The 27,219-nt window shown below is 38.9% G+C and overlaps 1 protein-coding gene across 1 annotated transcript in view; it reads left to right on the top strand.

The window, feature by feature from the left end:
* Positions 1–27,219, top strand: part of fat3a (FAT atypical cadherin 3a) — a 206,365-nt gene that overhangs the window by 71,215 nt on the left and 107,931 nt on the right. The window contains exon 3 of the mRNA XM_086141306.1: positions 12,629–15,949. Within this exon, the coding sequence (XP_085997432.1) occupies positions 12,646–15,949 (3,304 nt within the window). The 5' untranslated portion in view covers positions 12,629–12,645. The remainder of the gene's footprint in view (positions 1–12,628; positions 15,950–27,219) is intronic.

Genomic DNA, 27,219 nt, shown 5'->3' with positions numbered 1-27,219 from the left:
TCCTTCATTACTTTCATATAAGCTCTGGTGCAGAACCTCATTCGGTCTAATTCTGTCCTTGTTCTCTCTCTCTAAACAAAATGGGGCTTGTGGGTAAAATGCTTGTTTATTCAATTTGAAAAGCGCTCCTGACCACTTGCAAGCTAATCCACACAAAAGCCAGGTTTTTTAATGTGCCCCGTAACAAGCAAAGGATTGGAAAAAAAATGTGTTTCTTTAACTAGATGAAACACTCATTAAAAATCATCACTCATCATCTTTATGCTGAGCTTCACTGCTCAGCAGACCATAATAAAAAGGGATTTTTTTTTTGATTTTTAATGTAATTGCCAAGGAATAATCTCTAAATCTGTTTTCCTTGCATAGTAGGGAATAGTTTGATTTAATCATTATCCAAAGGTAAAACACAGCTCATATCCTGGAAGTGACGTAGAAGTCCAAACACGGAACAGCAGATGGATTGTTTGATCTTTTATAAATGTATTTAACTCTATATAAGATCTTCAGCACTCATGTTCCTCCAATGGTTTATTTTTTTAGCTTTATCTTCCCTCATTTCCCTCAGATAATGGAATTGTATGGTCATTATTGGAAATATCACATCATTAGTCGCTTATTATTGAAATTTCAAAAAAAAAAAAAAAATCTAAATGTGTTAAAATCTGAAAATGATACAAACACTCATTTTTTTTTTTTCTGAATAGTTATAGATTTTTTTTTTTTTTTTTTTTTTCTGGTAGCACATATGTCTGCAGCATTTACACGTTACAGAGGAGTAATATATAAAACTGTATGGCACAGTGCTAATTATTCCACCCGTATTCCTCAGCGCTAATAGACCCGCTCATTTATTTATCTATTCACTTCTTTATGAGCCGCTAGATTTTTCACACAGTCTCTTCTCGCTTTAAAATTCTCACAAAAGTGTATCGATCTGCCTCACAAAAAGAACAGAAACAAAGGATTGATGTCGTCGGTTTAAATAAATGAGCCGACGGCAGAGAGGCGGATTGACAAATAGACGGACGGGCCTGTAAATTTACAGTTCTCCGTAAATAATATTATGACAAAAAAAATACAGACTAGTCCTCTTCTATGCAAAGGGCTTTGAGATAACTTTCGTTATGATTCGGCGCTATTCTAACTTTTTAAGAGAATGAATAGATCAAGGGTATTTCTGTTTTTATTTGAATAAAACATACCGCCCCTGTAGGCATCACTGGGAATCCCATTCCATACGGCTGATGAAGCTGCTTTAGATGAGAACATGAAAAGAGTGTGTCACTTCCAGTTTACACTTCAGGATGGAAATGTGTATTCAGTCTCTCTGAAAGAGGTGTGTGTGTGAAGGACACACACACACACAAACTAATTTCTTCGCCTCTTGTAGTTCCTTATTAAGTACTTGTGTGGAGATGGGTGGGAAAAGAAACAAACCAGGACATAGAGGAGGGTTGGATTGGACACAAAAGATTGAGGGACTAGTAAGATGAACCCTCAGCAAACGGGTGAACAAGTTAATATCACCCGCTCACACACACACACACACACACACAATAAAAGTTCATTACCACCCACTCTCTTGTTGTGGAGGGATTGTGGAAGGTGAGTGAGAGCAGCAGCAAGGAAGGAGTAAATATGCATGAGTCACCACAGATGTGTTTCTTGCATTGATGGAAGTTCTGCAGAGGTGTGTGCTAATAAAACCAAGGTTGACCTTCAAAATAAAAAAAAAAAAAAAAAAAAAATGAGCAGGCTCTAAAATGCCAGAGGGACAATTTCAGCCGGCGAGACGAGATGGCGTGAAGAATTTACACGGACTGACCATCGGCTAGAAAAAACATTCACGAGTCCTGATTTATTATTCATGTTTAATGTTCATGTGAGCAGATTAGCGTGTTCTTATGGTGCACAAACACAAGCTATGGTTTCTATAGGAAGAGACTGAGCGAAGTGTGAACGGAGGTGAAATTAAAAGCTGAGTTTTTAACGTCAAACCTATTATTCTGTGTGTGTGTGTGTGTGTGTGTAGGCTGAATATTTATTGACAGATAACAATAGATAGAAATATCAGTCTAGTTTATTTCTAGGGCCAAGAGTCTGCACAGGATGTTGGTCATGTGAGTGCAAGATCCTTTTACAGATTTATTTTTTTTTCGTATTTTGGCTTATTTTAATTTATTTTCAGAGTTGTTTTCAAGAAGTAAAGCATCGCTTTTTTTTTCCTTCACGCTTCCATCTGCCAGGGGATGTAAGAACCAATGACGACTTGTTTTCTGAAAGGATTCAGGTGTGTTTATGTATATGTGTGTGTGTGTGTGTATATATATATATATATATATATATATATATATATATATATATATGTTCTTGATATAGTAGATGAGTTAATAGCTTTAAGCCTGTGAGGTTTGAGGTAAATCTCCTTCATTAAAGTTGCTGCAGGATGCAGCTCAGGTGATGCTGGGAGTCATGGTGACACAAACCAGCGGTTCTATATATTAAGCGAGATAGAAGAACAAAGAGCATCGTATTAAAGTCACACACACACACACACACACACACACAGATATCCATTAGGCTGTGGTTTGTTAATGCCTTCCACTGTTTATGTCCTTGGTGTGTTTGTAATCTTGCTCAGAGTAATGGATGAGCAATTAGCAGTGAGCTGAGAAACCAGTTGTTCACCACCCTATGGTCCATAGTCATGATCACTCATTGGACACACACACACACACACACACACACACACACACACACACACACCTTAAGTGTGCATGCACAATTCCTTTTTTCACCATAACATTGATTGGAGACAGTTAAACGGTATATAGCACACAGATTTGTGATAATCATATAAATCAGGGTTGGGTAATTATTTCTGCTTTTTTTAATTTTTAGGTGTGGAACAAAATGAAAATTGCATCATATCACATAATATTAATATTGATTTTTTTTTTTTTTTTATATTTTTTTTCATGGCCTTTTATTTCAACTTTAAAATCATAAACGATTGTATAAACGGACTGACATAATTTTGTATGGAATCATCCATACAAAAAAAAAAAAACGATTGAAAACATTTATTAAAATATTCAAAGTAAATAGTTTGGCGGGACGGATGAAAGAAAACAAAATCGGCCGTAAAAATGGCCAAGTCTGATGTAAATATACACGTAGAGGGTCATAAATGTTTCCAGCTTTTCAGATCTCTTATAGTAATGTTCAATATGACTTGGGGTCACAAGTTTCTTCCAAATAAAAGCGTTTATTTCGGTGAACTTTGGATTGAACAGAGTTTCAGAAATCATGTATAACTTTCAAGTATTTAGAAACCGTAGGTACCTGTTGTGCGGAAGGTTGCAAAAAACCATTGTGTGTGTTGTTGTTGTTGTTTTGTGATCCGCTATTTGTTAAATGTACATCTGTTTGTCTTTCAAACTACTTATTTTAGCATTTCAGACCTTGAAAACCCCTTTTTTAAAGCTTGACAAACAAAAGATTCGTAGCTACATTTACTGCCTTAAACTTGCAAGTTTTTCTCAATTTTTCTGTCACGTTCTGACGATTGATAGTCTTTTACAAACCAATGATACGTATTTGTTATTTTCCATATTAACCGCAGCCAAAATCAGCTTTTAAACATGATCATCCACCATGATGATTACAGGCTTTGAGTGATGTGATTTTTTTTTTTTTTACTTTCCTCCCTTTACCCAGTTCCAGAAGAATCTCTTACCTCGACAAAGCAGTCATTCTTAAGCCAAACCGTAATCTAACCTGAACCTTTTACCAAGTGTTTGTATCTTAACCAAAACATAACCAAAGTGCTGACAGACAAGGCAGACCAATCAATCATCCCAAACCTAAAATGATTTTCAAGTCAAAGGTTTTTTTTGTTTTTTTTTTCCCAAGACAAAATATAAAGAACAACAAAAAAATAAAAAGAACTTCTTTATTTATTTTTTTTTTATCTGGATAATAAAGGCTGCCTTGTTTGTCTTTCAATTGAGAAATCTTTCTCACTCTGCAGAGATTGTAAACACCGATCACCCTTCACCTCCGAAATCGACTAATTGTATTGCGAGAAGAGAAAGTCTATTTTGGTTTGTGCTCGAATATCAAGAAGGCTTGATGCAACATTTATTTATGTATGCATTTACTTATTCATTCATTTATATTCCACTTATCTCCCAGTCAAGGTGGTTGGGGGGGGGGGGGGGGGGGCGCCGAAGCCTATCCCGGTTCTCATTGGTCGATTCGCAAATACGGAGACATTTAATTTGTTGACAGGTCTGGTAAATTTAGGGTAAAAACCAGAGGCGTAACATGTCGACACCACAAAAGAGTCAAACTAGGGAGCTGCTTGCTTCCTCTGTTTATTTAATCAAACTATTCCAACACCTCATGACAAAGCTGGGGTAGATACAGATATAGAATCATTTATACCAGAAACAGAAATTCATTGATAGAATGGTTTAGAATATGACTGAAGCTTTTAACAACGGGAAAAAAAAAGAGCAGCGATAGACATGAGAATCCATCCGATTTTCCCCGGCGTTGCTCTAACACTGTTTTGCATTTCAATGCCATTGTCTCCTAATACAGGACTGCAATTGTTATCGATTCAGAACCGCAACCATGGACGCGCTATTCCAAGCTAAGATGTGTTATAATTACAGTTTAAGGGAACAATGATGAACATAGTCGATGTGGTTTGGAGCAAGAGAGTTGACCTTGATGTGGAGCAAGAAATTGGTTGCACCTTAAGGTTCAGGGTAGCCGGGATTATTTATGAGAATGCGATAAATGTTTTTGAAGGGCTAAAGATAAATCTGGTATTCAGAAAAATAATGTTTCCTTTGAAAAAAAAAAAAAAAAAAGCCGCAAAACATACAAAGACCTGTATAAATTGACGCGTGATTCGGTTCAGCCTCTGCAAAGTTGGACATGTGAAAAAAAAGCACATTTTCCATTATATTTCCTGCAAAAAATGACTCTCCTGTAGCTGTTTACCGCTTGACCAAACACATTTGCAAGCATCACGAGTTCAGATCGATGCCGACCTGCTGGTACTTGTCCTCGTGCGAGTGTTAGCCTGCGATGCAACAGCCCTGAATGTCTCACCCTTTTTAAATCATAAATTATCAGTGCTGTTTCTAAACCTAAATAAAACAATGATTTAATTCCAACTTTTTTTATCCTCTTATATAAGTTTTATTATATATATTATTTTATTTTATTTATTTTATTTTATTTTTAAGGTTTATTATATAAATAAATAAATGTATGAATAAATAGATATATTAAATAAACATACTGTATACAGCATACTTGGCCATTTAAAAGGCTGCGGACCACATTTGGCCCTTTTTTTATTTTTATTTTTTTTTTTTCTGGCCCACCAAACTATTTTCTGTGAATATTTTCAATTAATATTGAATTTAGAAACTCCTTTTTTTTCCTTTTGTTTCATATGATCATTCATGATTTTAACATTGAAATAAAATGCTAAAAAAAAATTAAAATTGCAATTTTTTATTTTGTTCAATTTACACATTATCCAATTGCACATAACTATTAAATAAGAAATGTAGCAGCCAGCCAAAACGATTGCCCACCCTTGTTATATAGCATTTAATATACCCAATATATAATAATAATATAATTTTAATCTGATTCCTCCTTTTTTTTTTTCTTTCCAAAAGTCATCCTGAGTAGTTTGAAACACACGTGTCACATGAAATGAGGTAAAAAGGGTTTACTGTGTATGCATTTCCTTTATTTCTTTTTTTGTTTTTTTCGAGACCCTTTTGCTGATTGATATATTAAGCGTAGACGACAGTTGTGACAGTCTTTGGCGCCGTGCTGCAGGTCTCTGTGTGGAAGAGATAGTACAGCAACCCTCTCCTGCTCCCACAATCTTGTTTTGGTGTTTGTTTTCTTCTTGAGCTTTTATGCTCTTTATTCCCTCTTGCCGGCAGCCCGTCTTCCTGCTAGTCTTCTGCGTCTCCTTCCAGAGAGATGAGGCCATAATTATCACAGCTGGACAGAAAACACTCCCAGTGTTTTTGCTGCATAGCAGAATTTGGCAGCAAGGTCCACTTAACTGACAAAATACCAGCTTGGCTCAGATGATGTGTTTTTTTTTTTTTTTTTTTTTTTGATAGCTGATGGCTGATGCATGAATGACACGACGGTCAGAATTAAAAAAAAAACAAAAAAACTTGAATGTCCCTAGACGTTGGATTTCCCTCACATTTAAACCACAAAAAAAAGCCAAAATCTGTTGCATTAGTTTCTCAAGTGTAAATATAAGTGGTTCATTCCAGTTCCGACAAAGGTAATGTGAGAATTTTGCACCGATTAGATAAAACCACTTAAGGAAGTGGAGTGTAACTCTGGAATACCGATCAGACATTTCCACCATTTTCTGAAGTGAAACAATTATTTATAGAGAAATCAAGTAAAGCATCAAAAAAAACCGAAACCTAGCTTTAATGGCTGTCTCCGAATTGAATGGTTTTTGTGAAAGTATGCGATGGACGGTATGAAAAACATCTTTTCTTTGCAGAGAAAAGACCAACACTGAGATTTTTGGACTTTTTTTTTTTTTTTTTTGTTAAGGATTAGCTTGGCCCCTGCACAAGGAACGCATCCAAATTTTGGAAGCCTTCCTTATTAATTGAATTAAGTGATTTCTTTTCTATTTAAATGACAGCAAAAAGTCTGATTATTTCTTTAAATCGCGTCAGAGGAGAGCCTCCCCGAACGCCGGCCTCCGGCGTCTGCCGTATTCGCTGCTGTCGACACGCACCGCGTGTGCGCTGACTCACTCTTTCCACGGAAAAGCGAAATAAATAAATATGTTCTTTGCCTGCTGCTTTTCAGGCTGATTATCGCCTCTATCAGCGGCTCGCTCCGTTTGTTTACCTGTTGGAAGATGAAACCGGAAAGCAGGTGTGTGTGTGTGTGTGTGTGTGTGTGTGTGTGTGACGGCTTGTAGCATTTGTGGACGTGGTGAGCGGACGCTGCTGTTTTCTGCACGATTCAAGGCCAATTAACAGCGAATAAAGAGGTAATGGGAGGCTACGTGCACATCTCCGTGTGCACGTTAGTGTGTATTTAGTGGGGTTTCCCCGTATAGAAACAACATGGCAATTACACACTTACACACCTCCTCCCTCAGCCGCAGGGAATCTTCAAATCTTTGCACTTAAGACCTTAAAACACTTGATAGCCTTAACCTTGACAATTTATATTTTATTGCATTTCTTATTCTCCCTCCTTCCTACTATTATCTATTACTGTTATGTTTTTGCTGGAAACTCTGGCACAACAATTTCCTTCGGGATAAATAAAGTTGTTCTTATCTTATCTTATCTTATCTTACTTGTGATCTAAGTAAGAATTACATGAAATCTAAAGCACACCAAGTATTATTTATTTATAAATACCTTTATTTTCCCCTTTTTTTAAAAGTGATGAAATCCAAAGGTCTATAAATGGATTTGAGAGTTATTGTATATTAGGTCAGGGTTTTGTTGGAAAATGAAATAATAGAGAGCTTTGTGTTTACACTTTTTTTTTGAACATTTATTCGAACAGATTCCTTAACAGAGTCATACACATTCTTACAAAACCTCATAACAAGATACACATTATACAATATTCTTTATAGGTCACTTATTTCCTCAATAGCAAGCGAAAAATAAAATAAAACTGAAAAAAAAAAAAAACCCACAAAAAAACATCTAACTCAGTCAAATAGAGATAATATCTTCAACTCTCCAAATATTTTTAAATATTTTTTAATATTAATATTTTTTTAATATTTTTAATACTAATATATTTTTAATATTTTTAATATTAATATTTTTTTAATATTTTTTAATATTAATATTTTTTAATATTTTTTAATATTATTTTTTTTAAATATTTTTAATATTTATATTTTTTTGATATTGCCCATTTGTCAAGATATAGGTCTGTCTGAAGTGGTAAGTTTGCTGTTATGCGTTCCATGCAGTTTCCATCCTGAAGCCTCTGACGCCGCTGGTCCAGTAGGTTTTTGGGGTTTGAGCCAGTTTACTGGGATCATTTTATGTGCAATTAATAGAAGAACTCTAAGCGAAAACACCTGGTTTTTCCTTAAATCGCTGTGTTTACACTTTTACACTCATCTCATCTCATTAAGCGCTGAGATTTTTTCTTTCAAGAAGAATCATTCGTTCACGGGAAGTTGGTTGCAGGGGCGTTCCGGCGGCGTAGCGGTTAGCATCTCGCACCTCCATTTCTTTCTATGTCGGATTCCAAAACCGTGCAGGTTAATAAGGAAAAAAAAAAAAAAAATCACACCAAAAAACATCTAACTCAGTCAAATAGAGATACTATCGTCAACTCTCCAAATATTTTTTAATATTTTTTAATATTAATATTTTTTAATATTTATATATTTTTAATATTGCCCATTTGTCAAGATATAGGTCTGTCTGAAGTGGTAAGTTTGCTGTTATGCGTTCCATGCAGTTTCCATCCTTAAGCCTCTGACGCCGCTGGTCCAGTAGGTTTGTTAGCTTCTCGCACCTCCATTTCTTTCTATGTCGGATCCCAAAACCGTGTAGGTTGATGAGGAAAAAAAAAAAAAAAAAAAAAATCACACCAAAAACCATCTAACTCAGTCAAAGAGAGATAATATCTTCAACTCTCAAAATATTTTTTAATATTTTTTAATATTAATATTTTTAAAATATTTTTTAATATTTATGTATTTTTAATATTGCCCATTTGTCAAGATATAGGTCTGTCTGAAGTGGTAAGTTTGCTGTTATGCGTTCCATGCAGTTTCCATCCTTAAGCCTCTGACGCCGCTGGTCCAGTAGGTTTGTTAGCTTCTCGCACCTCCATTTCTTTCTATGTCAGATCCCAAAACCGTGCAGGTTAATGAGGAAAAAAAAAATAAATCACACCAAAAAACATCTAACTCAGTCAAATAGAGATAATATCTTCAACTCTCCAAATATTTTTTAATATTAATATTTTTAAAATATTTTTTAATATTAATATTTTCCAAAATATTTTTTAATATTAATATTTTTAAAATATTTTAAATATTAATATTTTTTAAATATTTTTTAATATTAATATTTTTTAAATATTTTTTAATATTAATATTTTTTAAATATTTTTTAATATTTATATATTTTTAATATTGCCCATTTGTCAAGATATAGGTCTGTCCGAAGTGGTAAGTTTGCTGTTATGCGTTCCATGCAGTTTCCATCCTTAAGCCTCTGACGCCGCTGGTCCAGTAGGTTTGTTAGCTTCTCGCACCTCCATTTCTTTCTACGTCGGATCCCAAAACCGTGCAGGTTAATAAGGAAAAACAAAAAACAAAAAAAACGCACCAACACACTCAAGCGCATTCGCATGACAACTATTCCAGGGTAAAGCAAACTTGATGGATATCCGCTGGATGACAAGTTCCAGCCTGCGGACGCCTCTCTCTCCGTTGGCGTCCCGGCGCGCGAGGTTGTCACCGATCTGGACGGAATTATGAAAAAGGCCGACACGGCGTGCATGTGTTGCCGACACGGCGTGCATGTGTTTGACGTCAACCCGCCGCTCTCTGCCCTCAAACCAACCCTCGGGGCAAAACTCCGAATGCGGCGGGACAGGAATAAGTCGCGATGCCCGCAAATGCACCGGAGTGTGTTTGTGTGGTGTGAAACAAAGCGGGGCGCTCTTTGCCCAGATGTATGTTTACGTTAGATCCAAATGCGGACATCTCCGGGGCATTATGGGATGGTAGCGACTGCGAAGGACAGACGGCAGGCTAAATTCACACTCATCAAACAAACAGTGGCATGGGCTGAGGCCTGTTTTCCCAGCGGTAATAAGCACTTCTAGAAAATGTTAATTTGAGGGACCGTCTTATTATAAATCACAACAGTAACAATCAAGCTGGCACAGAGTCTCATTGAAGTGGGGAGGAAATAGGAAGGGATGAAATCTCATGCAGGCAGAAGGATGTGAGGGGAAAAAATGGGGTGATGTTTTGATTTTAAGGTCCCCGCACTGCTAGGATCACTTCATTTGGTATATTGAAATATTAAAAGTTCACCAGGTTTATACTGGCGAGAAATGATGTGATACTCTTGTTCAAGATGATATGATTTGAAGATTTTTTTTTTTTTTTTTTTTTAATTATTACATAAGGATATTTTTAAGAGATGTTTCTTGCAGGCAAGTTTCCATTCAAAACTATGAATTACAGATTCTGAACCACTTTCAGTTCTTGAAGCCAAAGCACAATTGGGATAAATGAATAAATACTGGGTATGTTTGTGTGTGTGTGTGTGTGTGTGTGTGTCAATACTAACTCCCACACACACATATACAGGACTGTCTCAGAAAATTAGAATATTGTGATAAAGTTCTTTATCTTCTGTAATGCAATTACAAAAACAAAAATTACTTTTTCATGATATTCTCATATTTTGAGATAGGATTTTTGAGTTTTCTTAAGATGTAAGCCATAATCAGCAATATTAAAATAATTATTGCAATATTTCAGTTGCTTTGTAATGAATCCAGAATATATTTGTAATTGCATCACAGAAGATAAAGAACTTTATTACAATATTCTAATTTTATTTATAAATATTACCAGACAATCCAATACAACTGCAATTCATCTCCATGTAGTTTGCAAATATGATTCATTGTGAACATTAGAATTCTTTCACGTGGGTCTGTTTCAGCTTTAATTTGATTATTTTGGTGGTTTTACTCAAGTTCTTCTTCAAAAAGCATTTTACAACAACAATTAAAAGTTGCTTATCTTTTCAAAATGTAACCTAAACATTTGTTTTTCCTTTCCATCCTCTTTTTTTGTTTAAAGTAAGAGTGTTTGAATTTGCAGGGAGTGAAAGTAATGCAACATTTCTGCCTTTGCAAAAAAAAAAAAAAAAGGTAAAATAATAAAAGGCTTGCAATATTTCGGTTGATTTGTAATGAATCCAGAATGTATGAGATTTTTGATTTTGTAATTGCATTACAAAAGATAAAGAACTTTATCACAATATTCTAGTTTTCTGAGGCAGTCCTGTACTGTTTATATCTTTTATTTTTATTTTTTTCTCAATGTTTTTTATTAGATCAAACTTGATCATTGCTTGTGTTGCAAAAAATTTTCAAACACTTTTGACAGCAGTCATCCGGTTTGACCCGATATGCTTTATTTTAATTCCCACGCCGGTTTGGATAAACAGCAAATGCGCCTTCAACTTTCACGCGATTCAGCTTTTTAAATTTTTGTACTTATACTGTCATTTTAATTTAACCGGTCGGCTTTCTTTGTCATTTGTTTCTTTCTCCCCCGTGCACTCCAAGCCAGTCGGAAAGGGTTAATGCACTCTTGCCGGATCATTACTGTGCCTCCCCACTGGAACTGCTATCTCAAAGGAGAAATGTACTGACCCAGTAAAGCTGACTTTGACTTCTCTGAAACACTTTTTAGCAGAAAGTCCTCAAAAACCCTCAGTGCCTGCCTAACCCCCCTCTTCCAGAACCCCCCCAATTCCTTCTTGATTGACTGAAGTTGACACTGAGATGACAGTTTAAGGTCAGACGAAAATTGCAGGGTTGTTCTTGGCATTTCACTCGGCTGGATTCTTGCCTGTCTTCCCCCGAACGACTTGAATGAATTGTATTTAAATGCGGGCTGAGGCATCGGTTTGCATTGTTTCAGCTGGGGTGGTTTTTGGTCATGCTGACGAAGCCAAATATTTTTTTTTTTTTTTTTTTTTGAAATCCTCCTCTCGAAACTCTTGTTTGAAACTTAATGGTTGGTAATGGTAGAACATACGTGTGTGATTTTTGCGCTTGTGTGTGTGTGTGCGAGCATGTAAGCGTGTTATTATCGCTGCCCTCTGACTGGGTCTGTTCCGCCTTCCATCCCTTGTGGTGGAAAATACAGAGTCATCAAAATACAGACCAGTGTGGCATCACCACAACATGGCATTTACCGGATCAAGCTTTTATTCCAAAGCCCAGATTGGCACATATTTTGTGGCTGCTTTTTTTTTTTTTTTTTTTTTTTTTTTATATATACACGAGAGAACGAAATTTGAACACATTTACTTGACTTTCATTTCAAACCGGTATCTGGTTGACCCCCGGGAGATAATGCATGTTTTTTTTTTTTTTGTTTTTTTGTTTTTTTTTGTTAAAAACGCAAGGCTGCACTTTTAAAAGGAAGAGGGTTATAATAGGGTCACCGCTTCGGAGCCCCATCATTTTACCGTATATTGTTTGTTTTGGGGATGTTACCCTCATCTCCTTTGCCGTGTAATTATTTTGTTCCTTCTCAAAACCACCTCTGGTTTTTGTGAAACTCGCAATTGACTGTCATTGTCCGGCTACCGCACAAGTATGATGTCAGCTTTCCTTCGGGTTGCCCGGCGACTACGATCCGATCCGTCGGCGCAGCGCAACGGATAATTAGTAGCCCATTAGAAACAGGGGGTTCAAAGGTCAAGTTGTGGATACGCGGCTTGCGTTTTGTTGTTATAAATCCCTCCCCCGGAGGCTAACGTTTCTCCCTCCCTGTCTCTTTCTGTTCCAGGATGGAGTGATGATGGGATGGATGTGAATATGGGCCAGTGGGCAGGCATGCGTGCCCTTCTCCTCGGCCTCGCCCCGCTGCTTCTGTTGCTTCTCTTCAAGCCGCCGCCCTGCCGGGGTCAGAACAGCCCCCCTCAGAATGGACATCGTTTTGGCTTCACTCAGGCTGTTTACCACGCCACGGTTTATGAAAACTCAGCGGCACGCACCTACGCCAACAGTAAAGTTAAAATGGGCGTTCACCTGGCCCAGCGCTCCTGGGAGATTCGCTACAGGATCACGTCGGGGGACGACGAGGGGTTTTTCAAGGCGGAGGAGTACGTGCTGGGGGACTTCTGCTTTTTGCGAATAAGGACTAAAGGAGGCAACGCGGCCATCTTGAACCGAGAGATTCAGGATAATTACGTATTGACGGTGAAAGCCTCCATCAAGGGGGAGGCCCTACTCGAAACGTGGACTAAAGTGAGCATACAAGTCTTGGATATGAATGACCTACGACCCTTGTTTTCTCCCACCACCTACTCCGTCACCATCGCGGAGAGCACTCCTCTCAGGACTAGCATAGCACAAGTTACCGCGACGGACGCGGATATCGGCTCCAACGGGGAATTTTACTATTTTTTAAAAGACAAAATGGAGCTTTTTGCCGTGCATCCGACCAGCGGAGTAGTTTCGCTCAGCGGCAAACTCAACGTCGACGAGCAGAACCGGTACGACTTAGAGATCCTGGCCGTGGACCGGGGGATGAAACTTTACGGGAACAACGGGGTCAGCAGCACCGCCAAGCTCTTCGTCCACGTGGAGCGGTTGAACGAACACGCCCCGTTCATGAACGTCGTCGCTCGCAGTCCGTCCTGGCTCGATAAAAACCCGCTTTACGCCGTGGTCGCCGTGGAAGACCCGGACGAAGGCTTGAACGGAGAGATCGAGTCGGTCAACATCGTCGGCGGAGACCCTTCGGAGCAGTTTTTCATCGAACGATCTCACGACGGGGAGTTTGCCGTCAAGGCCTCCGAGGCGGTGAATTGGGACACGTATCCTCACGGCGCTAACCTCACGCTACAGGCGAGGGACCGAGGCACCCCGCCGAAATTCTCCGCCGTCAAGGTCGTTCACCTTAAGGCGACGAGACCTCAGATAACGGAGATCAAATTCGAGCGGGAGGTTTATGACGTCACCCTGAATGAAATCTCCCCGCCGGGCACGATCCTAGACGCCGTCAAAATAAAGCCAGAGCCGGATGATGCGGAGTACGTCCTCACGCCTTCTCCGGATTCGGCTTTTTTCCAAATCAACACCCTGACGGGTGTGGTTTCCACCGCCCGCTGGTTCACCCGGCTCGCCCAGGACGTCTTCGATCTCGAGATATCGGAAGTCGACAGCGAGCTCAAGGTGAACGTTCGGGTTTCCGTCGAGGACGCCAACGATAACACCCCGACGTTCTCTCAATCGTCTTACGAGGGCTTCGTGAACGAAAGCGTAGCGGTCGGGACCGGCGTCCTGGCGGTTTCCGCCATGGACGGCGACAAAGGAGAAAATGGATACATCACGTACAGCATTTCCAGCCTTCAGCCGATACCGTTCAAAATCAATCAGTTTTCCGGGATCATCAGCACCACTCAAGAGCTGGACTTTGAATCGTCGTCCGAAAACTTTGTTTTCGTGGTCCGAGCGTCCGACTGGGGCGCGCCTTACAGGCGGGAAAGCGAAGTCAATGTCACGATTCACCTGGAGAACGTAAACGATAACCAGCCTTTGTTCGAAAAGGTCGCCTGCCAGGGCGTGATCTCTCGGGACTTTCCGCTGGATGAGGTCATCACCACCATGTCTGCCATCGATATCGACGAGTTAGAATTAGTCAAATATAAGATCATTTCAGGGAATGAATGGGGCTACTTTGATCTCAACCCAGATTCAGGGGTGCTCGCTCTGCGACGCCCTCTTGCGACAGCCGCCCCGAAAAACGGCGTGTTTAGCCTGAAAATCACCGCCACCGACGGGGAGAATTATTCCGATCCCATGTTTGTGAACATCTCCATCGTTCACGGGAAATCTCCTCCGAAAAGTTTTAATTGCAAAGAGACCAGGGTGGCCCAAAAATTAGCTGAAAAGCTACTCAAGAAGTCGAAAGCCAGCACCAAGTCCAGGATCGAGGAAGGTTTTATCGACCTTTTCTCCGTCAATCGGCAGACGCCCCAATTTGACAAATCTTTCCCCGCGGAGATCTCCGTGTCCGAGGACCTAAAGGTCGGCGCGAGTATTTTCAAGGTGGATGCCTACGACGGCGACACCGGGTTCAACGGCCAGCTTGTTTATTCTCTCTCCGATGGAAACGGCGACAGCTGTTTTAAAATTCACATGGAGACGGGGATTATCACTGTTTTTCTGCCCATGGACAGAGAAAAACGAGATCGCTATCTGCTCAACGTAACGATCTACGACCTCGGCCGGCCGCAGAGGAGCGCTTGGCGCTTGCTAACGGTCAACGTAGAAGACGCTAACGATAACACGCCTCAGTTTTTACAAGACGGAGGGTACAGGATTGTCATACCGGAAAACACGGCCATCGGCACGGATATCATTCAAGTGGAAGCGACCGATAAGGATCTCGGACCCAACGGAGAGGTAGCCTACTCTCTTTTGACCAGCGTCGCCCAATTCGGCATCAACTCCACCAACGGCATCGTGTACATCGCCGGCCAACTAGACCGAGAGTTCTGTTCTACCTTTAACTTGAGGATCGAGGCGCGAGACAAAGCGGAGAAGGGGAGACAGAAGTTTTCTGTCACTTCTTTGAAAATCATTTTAGATGACGTCAATGACTGTCCGCCACTTTTTATCCCCAGCGTCTACAAGGCCAGGGCTCTGGAGGACCTCCCGGTGGGAACCGTCGTAGCCTGGTTAGAAACCCAGGACCCGGATCTGGGCCTGGGTGGCCAGGTCCGCTACTCTCTAGCCAACGACTACAACGGCTTGTTCGAGATCGACAGGACTAGCGGGGCGATTCGACTCACGAAAGAACTGGACTACGAGACGCAGCAATTCTACAATCTTACCGTCAGAGCCAAAGACAAGGGACGGCCCGTTTCTCTTCTCTCCGTTACCTACGTGGAGGTAGAGGTTCTCGATGTTAACGAAAACCTCTACGCCCCTTATTTTTCCCAATTCGCACTGACTGGATCAGTAAAGGAGAACGCTCGGATCGGAACTACCCTGCTTCAAGTCACGGCGAACGATGAGGACGATGGCAGAGACGGAGAGATTCAGTATTCCATCCGAGACGGCAGCGGGCTCGGACGCTTCGCCATAGATGAGGAGTCGGGTAAGTTTTCTTGAAATTTATCTTTTTTTACGTCGTTACATTTTCTCCGATGGCCGGAAGCGAGTTTCGGGCTGAAAGATAGTAAGTCGACGTGGTAATATATAAAGACCGAGCTGCTGATGTTTGAGATATTTATGTATCTATGAAGTTGTGTTGAGATTCTAATGTTTTTTTTGTTTTTTTTTTTTCGCTGGTTCTGCTAGTCTACAAGATACATTATAGATGTATGACGGAGCGTTTAATAGTCACACATTTAATTGTTTTTAAGGCTAAGATTTATAAGAGCATCGGATATTTCGATTGATTGAGGTATTGGGAGTATTTTCACACTTTATTCTTATTATTTTTCCGTTTCATTTTAGGTTTTTATTCGGATTTTTTAACAGGGTTTTCACTCTGAGGTCTCGTCAAAATTTTAAAAACTTGAATCGAGAAATATTCGAAAAATTAAAATCTATTAGGCCTTCCTGTGATTTATAATGTGAATCCCCTAAAGCTCGGGTTTATTTGAATATTTTAGTGTTTGTATTTTTTCTGGACTTTATTTACACTGTGTAGGTAAGGGCTGCAGGGCTGCAACACTGACTGACCTTTTTCATTTTTCCCTGAAAGATATTACCTAAAAAAAATAAAAATACATTTGAAAAAAGTCACTTTAAGCATCCAGCAAGAAGATTGGTGTCTCTTTCTGACTGTTGGCGAGTATATTTATCATATTTAGTTAATTATACACAGAAGCAGCTGCACTATTCAGTTGCAATGATGAAAAATTTCCAATCACATTTCTTCATTCTCAAAGATTAGTTTCTTCTTCCACCATAAAAAGCAAAAACAGCTGTCCAAGATTGAACCACAGTTTTGCAATTCAAAGAACATAAAAATAAATGTTTTGTGCAATTATGTCATTTGCAAACATGATATAAGTATCTGGAATTTTAATATTATGCAAGAGATCCATCCTTTTCATTCACGCTGTAATTCTACTGTTTTCTGCATGCTGGACTGGTTATTTGTTAGACCAGCGTGCTTTTCTCGATATTTTCTCTGTATTTTATAAGATTAGACTGTGGTGACTTTTGGTGAATGTCAACCCAATACAGAGGAAAGGTGGTTTTCATCCACAGAGACAGAAAAATACCCTGTTATTATATTTCACACGATGCACAGCTTTTTTTCTCATTACAGGTTTATGACTTATTTTGCTCTTTATCTTGTGGTCGCTGCAGCTGATCCCAATGTTTAAGTTTTTAGGTGCTATTTATATGTAATTTTCTGAATATGTGAGCATTATGGGCTTTTGCCAAATTTTATTTGAACATTTTTTTCATTTTCCCCCCTACATTGAAATTGCGGCATGATAGCCGCCATGTTGAACGTGGTTTCTCTTAAATAGTAAAACCAATCACACACAACACAAACATATATATGTATGTTGTAGATTTATATATACATCTATATATATGAATATAATATATATGTTAGCTTTTTAAATTTCATAATGATATTATAAACTGCTTCTTTTTACCTACTTTGCCTACATGCACACATAATTAAGAGCTCAAAGAAGGAAAAAAAGATATATATTTTTTTGCTCTTGCAGAATCATTCACATCAGTCTGCAAAGAAAACAACACACATACATCGCAGAAAAAAAAAGGGAAGAAAGAATATTGAATATAAACAAATGTATTCCTTCTTATTGGAATCATAGGTGCACTTTGCAGTACATAGTAGTAATTCAACGTAGTTTCAAGTCACATAATTTGACTGACGTATAAAGCGCTTGTGCTTCTTTTGGACTTCATGAACTTGCAGTGCTGACATCATAGATTGTACATGCATGTGTGTGTGTGTGTGTGTGTGTGTGTGTGTGTGTGTGTTTTTTTCATTTTTTGCATTTTGATTTAGTCTTTTTTTAATTTCTATTTTAATTTTAGTTGACCATTTCACTAAGAAAAGGTCAGAACCCATTTAACTTGTTGAGGGGGGTCTGTAAGAATACTTTTATTCACTGTACGTATATCTAACACTCCAGGCACTCATGTACACACATCGGGACACACACCGTCATTAACCCAGTGTGCTTGTCACAAGGTAATGAACAAGAGCAGAGCAAGGTTAGGATTTATGGCTCTTGTTAGCCAAGACTTGGCAAGCCCCATAAATCAGCCCTCGCTGCTGAGAAACACTACAAACACAATTACAACCAAAAAAAAGGTCTTTACACACACACACACACACGCACACACACACACAATCAGATACACTAGCACAGTTTGCCAATCAGGATGCCATGAATCACACTCATAGATTTAGTACGAATGATAACAAATAAATTCAATATTGACAATAAAAATAGTTCCATAACGGAGTCTTAGTTCACTTTTCCATTCAAGTATTATTTAAAAAATTGGTATATCAAGTATTCATTTTTATGTCCATCTTCCTCTGATGTTTGTTGATTGCAATTGTCAATTAGATATTCGATATGGTTAAAGGTCTTTAAATTGAGAAATAAATCTGTTTTAATTATGAAGGGTCGTAAACTTGGAAGCAGCTGTTTATAGCCGAATCTATAACCTGTTCCTCATTCATTTCTAACTTAGATACAGTATATTTTCAGGGCGGAGGGGTGGTACATAGCTGGTATATTGGTGGTACATGAGTGGTATATTGGTGGTACATAGGTGGTGCATAGGTGGTACATAGGTGGTACATGAGTGGTATATTGGTGGTACATAGGTGGTGCATAGGTGGTACATAGGTGGTACATAGGTGGTGCATAGGTGGTGCATAGGTGGTACACAGGTGGTACATAGGTGGTACACAGGTGGTATATTGGTGGTACATGAGTGGTATATTGGTGGTACATAGGTGGTGCATAGGTGGTACATGAGTGGTACATAGGTGGTATATTGGTGGTACATGAGTGGTATATTGTGGTACACAGGTGGTACATAGGTGGTACACAGGTGGTACATAGGTGGTATATTGGTGGTACATGAGTGGTATATTGTGGTACATGTGTGGTACATAGGTGGTACATAGGTGGTACACAGGTTATACATAGGTGGTACACAGGTTGTACATAGGTGGTACACAGGTTGTACATAGGTGGTACACAGGTTGTACATAGGTGGTACATAGGTGGTACCTAGTTGGTACATAGGTGGTACCTAAGTGGTACATAGATGGTACATAGGTGGTACATTAGGGGTATATTGGTGGTACTTTGTGGTACATTGGTGGTACATTGGTGGTACATAGGTGGTTCGCGCTCTGGCTTCACATAATGAAGAACCCTGGTCTGATTCCGACAGGAGACCTTTCTGTGTGGATTTCGCGTCTTCCCCCCGTGTCTACGTGGGTTTCCTCCCTCGATCCCAAAACACATGGCAGGTTGATTGGAGAAAAATTGGGAAGAGTGCCCAAAGTGAACCCCACCTCTGCCCCATGGCGGCTGAGATCGGCTCACGCAACCCTGCGTAGGATGAGCTGCAGACCACGGATGGATGGATAGATATATGTTCATGTGAGAAATAGGTTTTATCAACTGTTATCAGCAAATTCTTGTCCTCACAAAACATATTACCTTTTGAGATTATCCTCGGTCGAAGAGTAGACCTTTTGCACTGCGATTGGAAAAGCTATGTTTCTTACAGTGGTGAACCACAAGTGAAATCCCCATATTGTGTTTATCGGCTGGAGGAATATTAGAAAACAAAATGCGTCACGTCTGGTTTTATAACATTATCAGATGCGCTGATGAAACCGGACCGAAAGACGGTTCTCTGCGAACGCCGGCCGAGGTGATGTCAGGCTGGTTACGTTTCGCAGCCTCCTAAAACTGTCCGGATGCTGATGCATCAAAATCCCATTTAACTGTGATTCAATTGTGTCAAATGGATCCTTTTATTGTACAGGAAACGTTTACTGAGAACAGAGTTCTGACCAGTTAGTGTCATTTGCCAAAATGAAATTTATTTTTAGTTTTTTGATACGTTTCCTCTATTATTATTATTTTTTTCAATGCATTTCATGGGTGCGGACATTCATAGATTTTAATTAGAATTAATTTGTAAGGTTTTAACAAGTAAATGTTCCAATAAATAATACATAAAAAAAAAACTGAATTTAGTGATCATTGTATCTTTTTCATCTCTTATACAGCTTGAAGGAAACATCATTGATAAGTAGATGTACTTTTTTTTTTTTTTTTCTGTGAGAATGTAATCAAATTGGCTCCCTCAACACGCTCACGAGTTGGAATATGTTTAATTTGCTTTGCCTTTTCTTGCCTGAATTTGTTAGCATGTTGTAAATACCCACGGTAAGGGTGGATAAAAGAAGTCCTTTGCATGCCGATGGTGCTTTTTAAACATCCCTTTCTCATGTTTTCAATAGCGATCCATCAGGTGGAACGACGCCGTCGAGGGTGCTCGACGCCGCAATTGAAATAGTTGTTTTACAGCCGAGATAGCGAACACTTGTCAGCCAGCGGGAGCCGGGATGCTGTCGGCTCACTGATTGCACCGTCCCGATTTCGGCGGGGGGTTAATTCGACACCGGCGGGGTTTATGACGAGACCCGGGTGAGGGTCTCGCCGATCCCTACTTGCACGACTAGGGGTGATCGGTCCGATCATGCACTAGTTTACATGATTTGCAACAACAGGCCTTTGCGGTAAATGGGGCTACATGGCGATTATATTGAAAGTGAAACTGCTGAGTGTCAAGGTCTGATGACAGATGCGGCCATGTAAACAGCTTATAGCCCATCGCTCGGGGGATTTCAAGTTATCTGTAAGAAAGAGCACCTCACTCTTTATTCTCTGCGATGATATTAGAAGTAGCATCCGTTATGTGGCATGACAGAGTAATGGCTGAGCTTCACCGCCTGAACCCTGCAACTCCTGTGCTGTTCCTATAGTAGCGTGACTGCGGTGGATTTCCTGCCAAAAAAAGGGGTAGATTTTATGAGATTTTATTGAGTCCGTGTATTTTACATTTTGAGATGATCTCCCTAATTGACCTAGAACCTTATTGATCGAAATATTTCTTTTCGGAAAGGAAAATACCGGAGAATTAGAATCAGAGAAACTTTATTTGGGAAGGAGGAGTGGCATAGCAACCCAGAGCAGATAAGCAACATTTATAAATATGTATAAAATGAACATAAATAAATATTTGGAATAAAAGAAAATTAAAAATTGAATAAAATAGGTAAACAATGTTGACATTTGAAATATTTTTTTGTTAAATATGTGTAACTAATGTGAAATCAGGATGTCTTGTGTGGTCCAGATTTAGCTTTGAATCTAATGACATCTCACTTTTTGATGCCTAATTCTGTTACCGTGTTTTCCAGACTATTGGGCGCTCCTGAATATAAGCCGCACCGACTAAAATTAACGGAACAAATCTATATGTACATATATATGCCGCTTTTCCCAAGTTGAAACATGAGATATTTACACATTTTCTTTTCAACTTTTAATTAGATAAATACCGGCAACATCCACAAATACGTACTGGAAATGCTTTTTTTTTTTTGCTTTTTTTTCTAATCGTTATCTATTACTGTTGTGTTTTTACTTGAAACTCTGGCACAACAATTCCCTTCCTCCTGCGCACTAAAACCATTATAGTCGTCTTTTTCGGTGTCGGAATTGTACGGCCAGAAAATCCATAAATTATCCGTTGCATTTTTTTTTAGCTGCAGTGTTCAAAGATAGTAGCGGCTTATAGTCCGGAAATGACGGTAAATGTCTGGTTTGCAGTACGAGCCCAAAACTGGCTGAAGGAATCTGTCGTGGTATTTCCACTCTAACTGGAAATAATTTCTTACCATGATGCGCGATGAGAATTCTGACTGCCGCTTCTCTCTTCGTCATTGATACACTCAGAGTTCTGCAAATATAATAGATGAGGCAATTTGGGATTTGTCCTCAACTATAATCTTTTGACATTTCAATTTCTTCCCATATTGAGATTAATAACATCAGTTCAGCTGAGGTGATGGGGTGCAGAGATTAATGTTGTGTAAACATAAAAAATAGTTTATCAATACATGAGAGAAGGGTTCAATAACCCCGGTACATTTTGGAAATTCCAGATTTTGCAGAAAGCATGATATTGTATTTATCTCTCGGATTTCAACCTGAAAGAAAAAGTAGATCCCTGAATAAATTGCATTTTATAGCAGCAGTAACATGCATTGATCTTTTTTTCCTCATATCAATTCATTTTTGCCTCTGGACTGAAAATGCTCTTTGATTAATGTAAGGTATATATTCATTTTTTTAGTTTTTACTCCCATACTTTGCTGTGTCAAATGTCTTTTTAGATGTTTCCATGCCTAAAACAGCATTAATGCTGGAGATGATTTAATTTTTAGGTGTTTGTTGCACTGTTGGCCTCCTGCATTGTTTCCTTTTTTTTTTTTTTTTTTTTTTTTTTAATTGAAACAGAAGTTTTATTTTACAAGAAAAAAAAAAAAATAATAAATTGTGAATTTAAATACAACTGTTTGGTTTGATATTCACAATTGATTGGAAGCATAACTTATTTCAGACAACCTGGACGTCTTTCTTGTCTTTCTCTCAGAACCACAAGGTTTTATTTAAGTGTAGCCACACAACCACCCTGTAAAAATACCACAACTTTTCTGGCAGAAATCCCACATTTAGAGAGAAAAAAAAAAAAAAAAAAGTAAAAAAAAAGTCAATTACATATGGTGTCAAGTTCTGCTTTTATTCCTTTGTCCAGTCCCCCGAATTCCGCCAGAATGATATTGTCATAAATGTGTTGTAAATTATCCCTCCCCTGAACATTTATAGTCTTTGGTTTCCCGCCTGCTATTTGATTGAAAGCGTCACACACCCACTCGCTCGCTCTGAATTTTCTGGACATCGACCTGCTCTGTTCCCACACCGGCTAATTGCATTATCTGACCCTGTGCTGGAAAACGGCAAAGTACAGTCCGTTTAATGATTTAAACATTTGCGTTCTCACATACTGTTCCTCCGGGTAATAACTCGTAGCATAGTTCTATTTGTGAAAAAAAAAAAAAAGGGGCTCTATATCGCACACACACACACACACACACACACATAGGCACTTTCCGTGGAAGCCTAACCTTTCCATGTCTTTTTCCCGCCCACTGTGTTCAGCAGGAAGCTCTTCACATCAAGACTCTTAATCACAGTGTCACTTCTCCCTGGGAACCGCTGTACGTTGTGACAGAGAGCGAGAGAGGCAGAGAAAAGAGAAGGAGGTGACGAAGAGAATTCATGGCTCCCAATTCAACAGTGATTAATTTCTAACAGGCAGGGAGGCCCGCCGTTTTGTTTCCCAACAAAACCAGCATTGTGGAGAGTCTTGAATGTGCAGCCAGGAGTTAATATAGAGGCTGATCGAAAATGAGGACAGTCGCACATGCACGCGCACGTGCACGCACTCACACACACACTCAGAAACCGACAAACACACACATAAAGAGTTGACATTTCACGTTGATATTGGTTACCCGGGTACAGAATGCAGCCCGGCGTCAAAATTTTAACCCTCATATTATCTTAACATAATATGAGGGTTAAAGTTTTGCAATCCGTGTTGAGAGTTTTTTTTTTTTTAAAATAGCTTTCAGGACGTTTTAAAGTAAAATAAATAAAATGAAAGAGGTATTTATTTGGCGGAAATGTTGTTTTCGATCGTGACTCTTCCTTGTACAATCGGAATCGACCAATAAGGACGAACGATACTGGATGAATCAATATTGTTGTTTACTAAGACACTTTATAGTTTCACTGAGACACTTTATAGTTTATTTTTATTTCTAATTCTGCCTTTTCTTTTTATTATTTATTACTGTCATATTTTCTGTAACTCTGGCACAACAATTTCCCTCGGGATTAATAAAGTTCTTCTTATCTTATCTTAATATTGACAAACGTACTGTAGCTTCTCCTTCCGTTATTTGGTAACTCAGACGATCCCGGTCAACACGTGAAAGGAAACGGATCGAAGATGATAAAACGCTACCTTTTTATTGTCGTTTTTCTTTTTTTTTAAACAAAATCTGCAATTATAGAAGGGCGCCGAGGCTGGAACTGTCAGGCAGGAGGAAAAGCAAAGGGGAGATTTATAGCAAAAGTGATAGCATGCATGAAGTTAGTGCAGAGGAAAGGATGCAGAGGAAAGGGTGAGATGGAAGAAGATGCGCCGTCTTGAACCCCGAAGGGAAAAGCTGAAAGGAGAGTCGAATAAGATGTAGACTTACTCTCTTATCAGCATTCTTGACTGCTGCAGAGGGTTTCGCTAAAACTACCTGAACCACATTAAACTCCCCCGGACTCGACCGGCTCCTTTCTCTTTTTATTTTTTTTATTTTTCACCGATCCGTTCGACTAAAATGGCTGGATCAGAAACACAAAATGGTGGAGCACCAATGGCTACGGTGTTTCATTTCAAGGTTACGCGTGCATCTGTAGATAAGAAAAGGAAAAAAAAAAAAAAAAAATGCATAGAAATGTTCCAATTATTTCTTTTAAATCACACTTACGTGTTCGATTAAACAGCCTCGAAGTCGATGGAACGTGATGATGAAAAAAAATAAAATAATAAAAAAATGCGAATAATTATAGGATCTATCTATATGTGTTTGTGTGATATAGAAATGTAAAATATTTCCGGACAACAAAATGATTTTTTTTTTTTTTTTTCGAAACTCCATTTCCAGATTTATTGACGTTCAGGGTTTTGTATTTTAGGCAGATTAGATCCAGAGTCGGCATTGTTACGTAGCTCTTTTGACGATACGCCAAAAATTGCGAAGCGCTACGATCTTTTGGAGTTTGGAAAGTAATATTCTCAGTGTGGTTTATTTAAAAGTCAGAAGTTCTAAATGGCACCTAAAAAAAATGTTACCGTGGTGCAGAGTCTCTCATCTGTGACAACCCGCCCCCCCTCTTCCAAAAAGAAGAGAAAAGAAAGAAAAAAAAATCAAGAGAAGAAGACTAAACCATTCTAAGCCTGCATATTTGGGCCAGAGCTGAAAATAGCCTTAGCCTACAGGCAGCAGTGGAGTTTAGTTTCAGCCTTGTTCCTTCACACGCATCCAATATCACCCATTTTGCACCCGAGTTGAATTCTAAAGGAATTTCGATCGAAAGGCGTGTTAGATTTCAGAAAGACGTCGGCTGCCAATCGCAAATGCGGTATTTTTAAAGAGTTCGAAACACTGTCGAATCAATGTTGCAGACATTGATGTACGGCGGTTTGGATGGCGGTTAGTTCACAATTTAACTTTCAACTGCGTTTAAGAACACAATCGTCCAAATGTGGCTAAAAGTCCAACAAAGTAATCACATGTTTACCTTAGAAAGATGCAACTGACTGCTCATCTTCTTCTTCTTCTTCTTCTTCTTCTTCTTCTTCTTCTTCTTCTTCTACTTCTTCTTCTTCTCCTTCTTCTTCTTCTTCTTCTTCTTCTTCTTCTTCTTCTTCTTCTTCTTCTTCTTCTCCTTCTTCTTCTTCTTCTTCTTCTTCCGCTTCTTCTTCTTCTTCTTCTTCTTCTTCTTCTTCTTCTTCTTCTTCTTCTTCTTCATCTTCATAATCTTCATAATCTTCATAATCTTCTTCATCCTCATCTTCTTCTTCTTCATCTTCTTCTTCATCTTCTTCTTCCTCATCTTCTTCTTCATCCTCATCTTCTTCTTCTTCTTCATCTTCTTCTTCATCTTCTTCTTCATCTTCTTCTTCATCCTCATCTTCTTCTTCTTCCTCTTCTTCTTCTTCTCCCTCACACCAATTACGTCCATCCATCTTCTCTTCCTCCAGACCCCCAATTCCAGCATCCGTCAGCCGATATACCGACTCTCCCTCCTCCTCCTCCGTGACCCAACCATCTCAGACCTTCTCTCCAAAACATCTAGGAAACAAATATTTCCTCAGAAACGCAGGTTTTTAACCGTAGTCGTATCGCGAAATATTCTTTTCTAAACCATAAAGCGACGGCTACAGCGAGCTAATCTCAGATGTCTGTTTCTTTTATTGGATGGTTTGAACAGTGAAGATGAGCAGTGGATCTTCTGCCGTGATGGAAAGCTTTTGTGCTTTATTTTGTTTTGAAAGTCTCAGGATCGGTGTTTCTTAACATCTTTTCTTTGGCGCGTCAAGCGGGAAAAGTCTGGACGAGATCGTTTTAAAACACGCCTTTTCATGGTGATCGTTTATGTAAAAATGTCAACATCGGTCGCTATTTAGAGACATTTTATCGGTCAAAAATGATTCAAATATTATAATTGATTAAAGGGTCCAAATCCAGCTAATATCTATAAAAATCCAGTGTCTTATTTGATCAGAGTAACTTTTGCACAAAAGATAAAAGTACACATATCCAGATGGCAGAAACATTAGGAAATATTTGTTTTAAAGTGGCAAAAATCATCATGGAGTCCATGATTGTAGTTTATCAATGACACATTTTGAGACCCCATAACTTAATAACTCAAATGCTGAATTAAGGCGAGGTCATACTTTTGGAAGTTGATGAAATTCCATTAAAAACGTTCATTCATGAAAATGTATCTATGTTTTTAGTTTCCCTTTCAGAAATGTCTTCTTATACTTTGATCAGAGAACCCAAATTTGAATAGTATTTTTATGGATGGTGTCGTGATTAAACATTAAATGTAAAATGTTTACAACCACATTAACTCATATTAAAGAACCTGTTTAAACTAAAAGAACGGTAATGATCTCCGAAAATACACAGATGGCCACAGATGAAATACAAATTTAAATGATAGTTGGCATGACATAGCAACAAAATAAATGAGGAAATTATCTTCCGAAGCCGCTAAAAATGACTTGGAAATCAATTAAAGTAGTAAAAAGTATAAGATATGCGAACAATTACATATTCTGAGTATTGATGGACAGCTCCGCGTGATCATTAATAGTTATTTTGTCTTCCCTTTGAGCTTTGTGAATGGAAGTCTTCACACTGTGTGCATCGTGTGTGTGTGTGTGTGTGTGTGTGTGTGTGTGTGTGTGTGTGTGTGTGTGTGTGTGTGTGTGTGTGTGTGTGTGTGTGTTACGATGTGGGTTTTTCTGCATGAGTTTGATCCTAATTCCTATCTAAGCGACACTGTCACTCAAATTACACACAAGCAAAACAAGATGTGTGTGTGTGTGTGTGTGTGTGTGTGTGTGTGTGTGTGTGTGTGGGTTACCACAGGCTATCATTACCAGTGTTGTTTTTGTCCT

The sequence above is a fragment of the Fistularia commersonii genome, chromosome 3 (assembly GCF_037954325.1).
Source record: "Fistularia commersonii isolate RoL2024-O1a breed Wild chromosome 3, RoL_Fcom_v1.0, whole genome shotgun sequence".
NCBI classification, from domain to species: domain Eukaryota; kingdom Metazoa; phylum Chordata; class Actinopteri; order Syngnathiformes; family Fistulariidae; genus Fistularia; species Fistularia commersonii.
The sequence above is the reverse complement of the archived record's forward strand: the minus strand, read 5'-3'. Positions and strand labels throughout refer to the sequence as shown.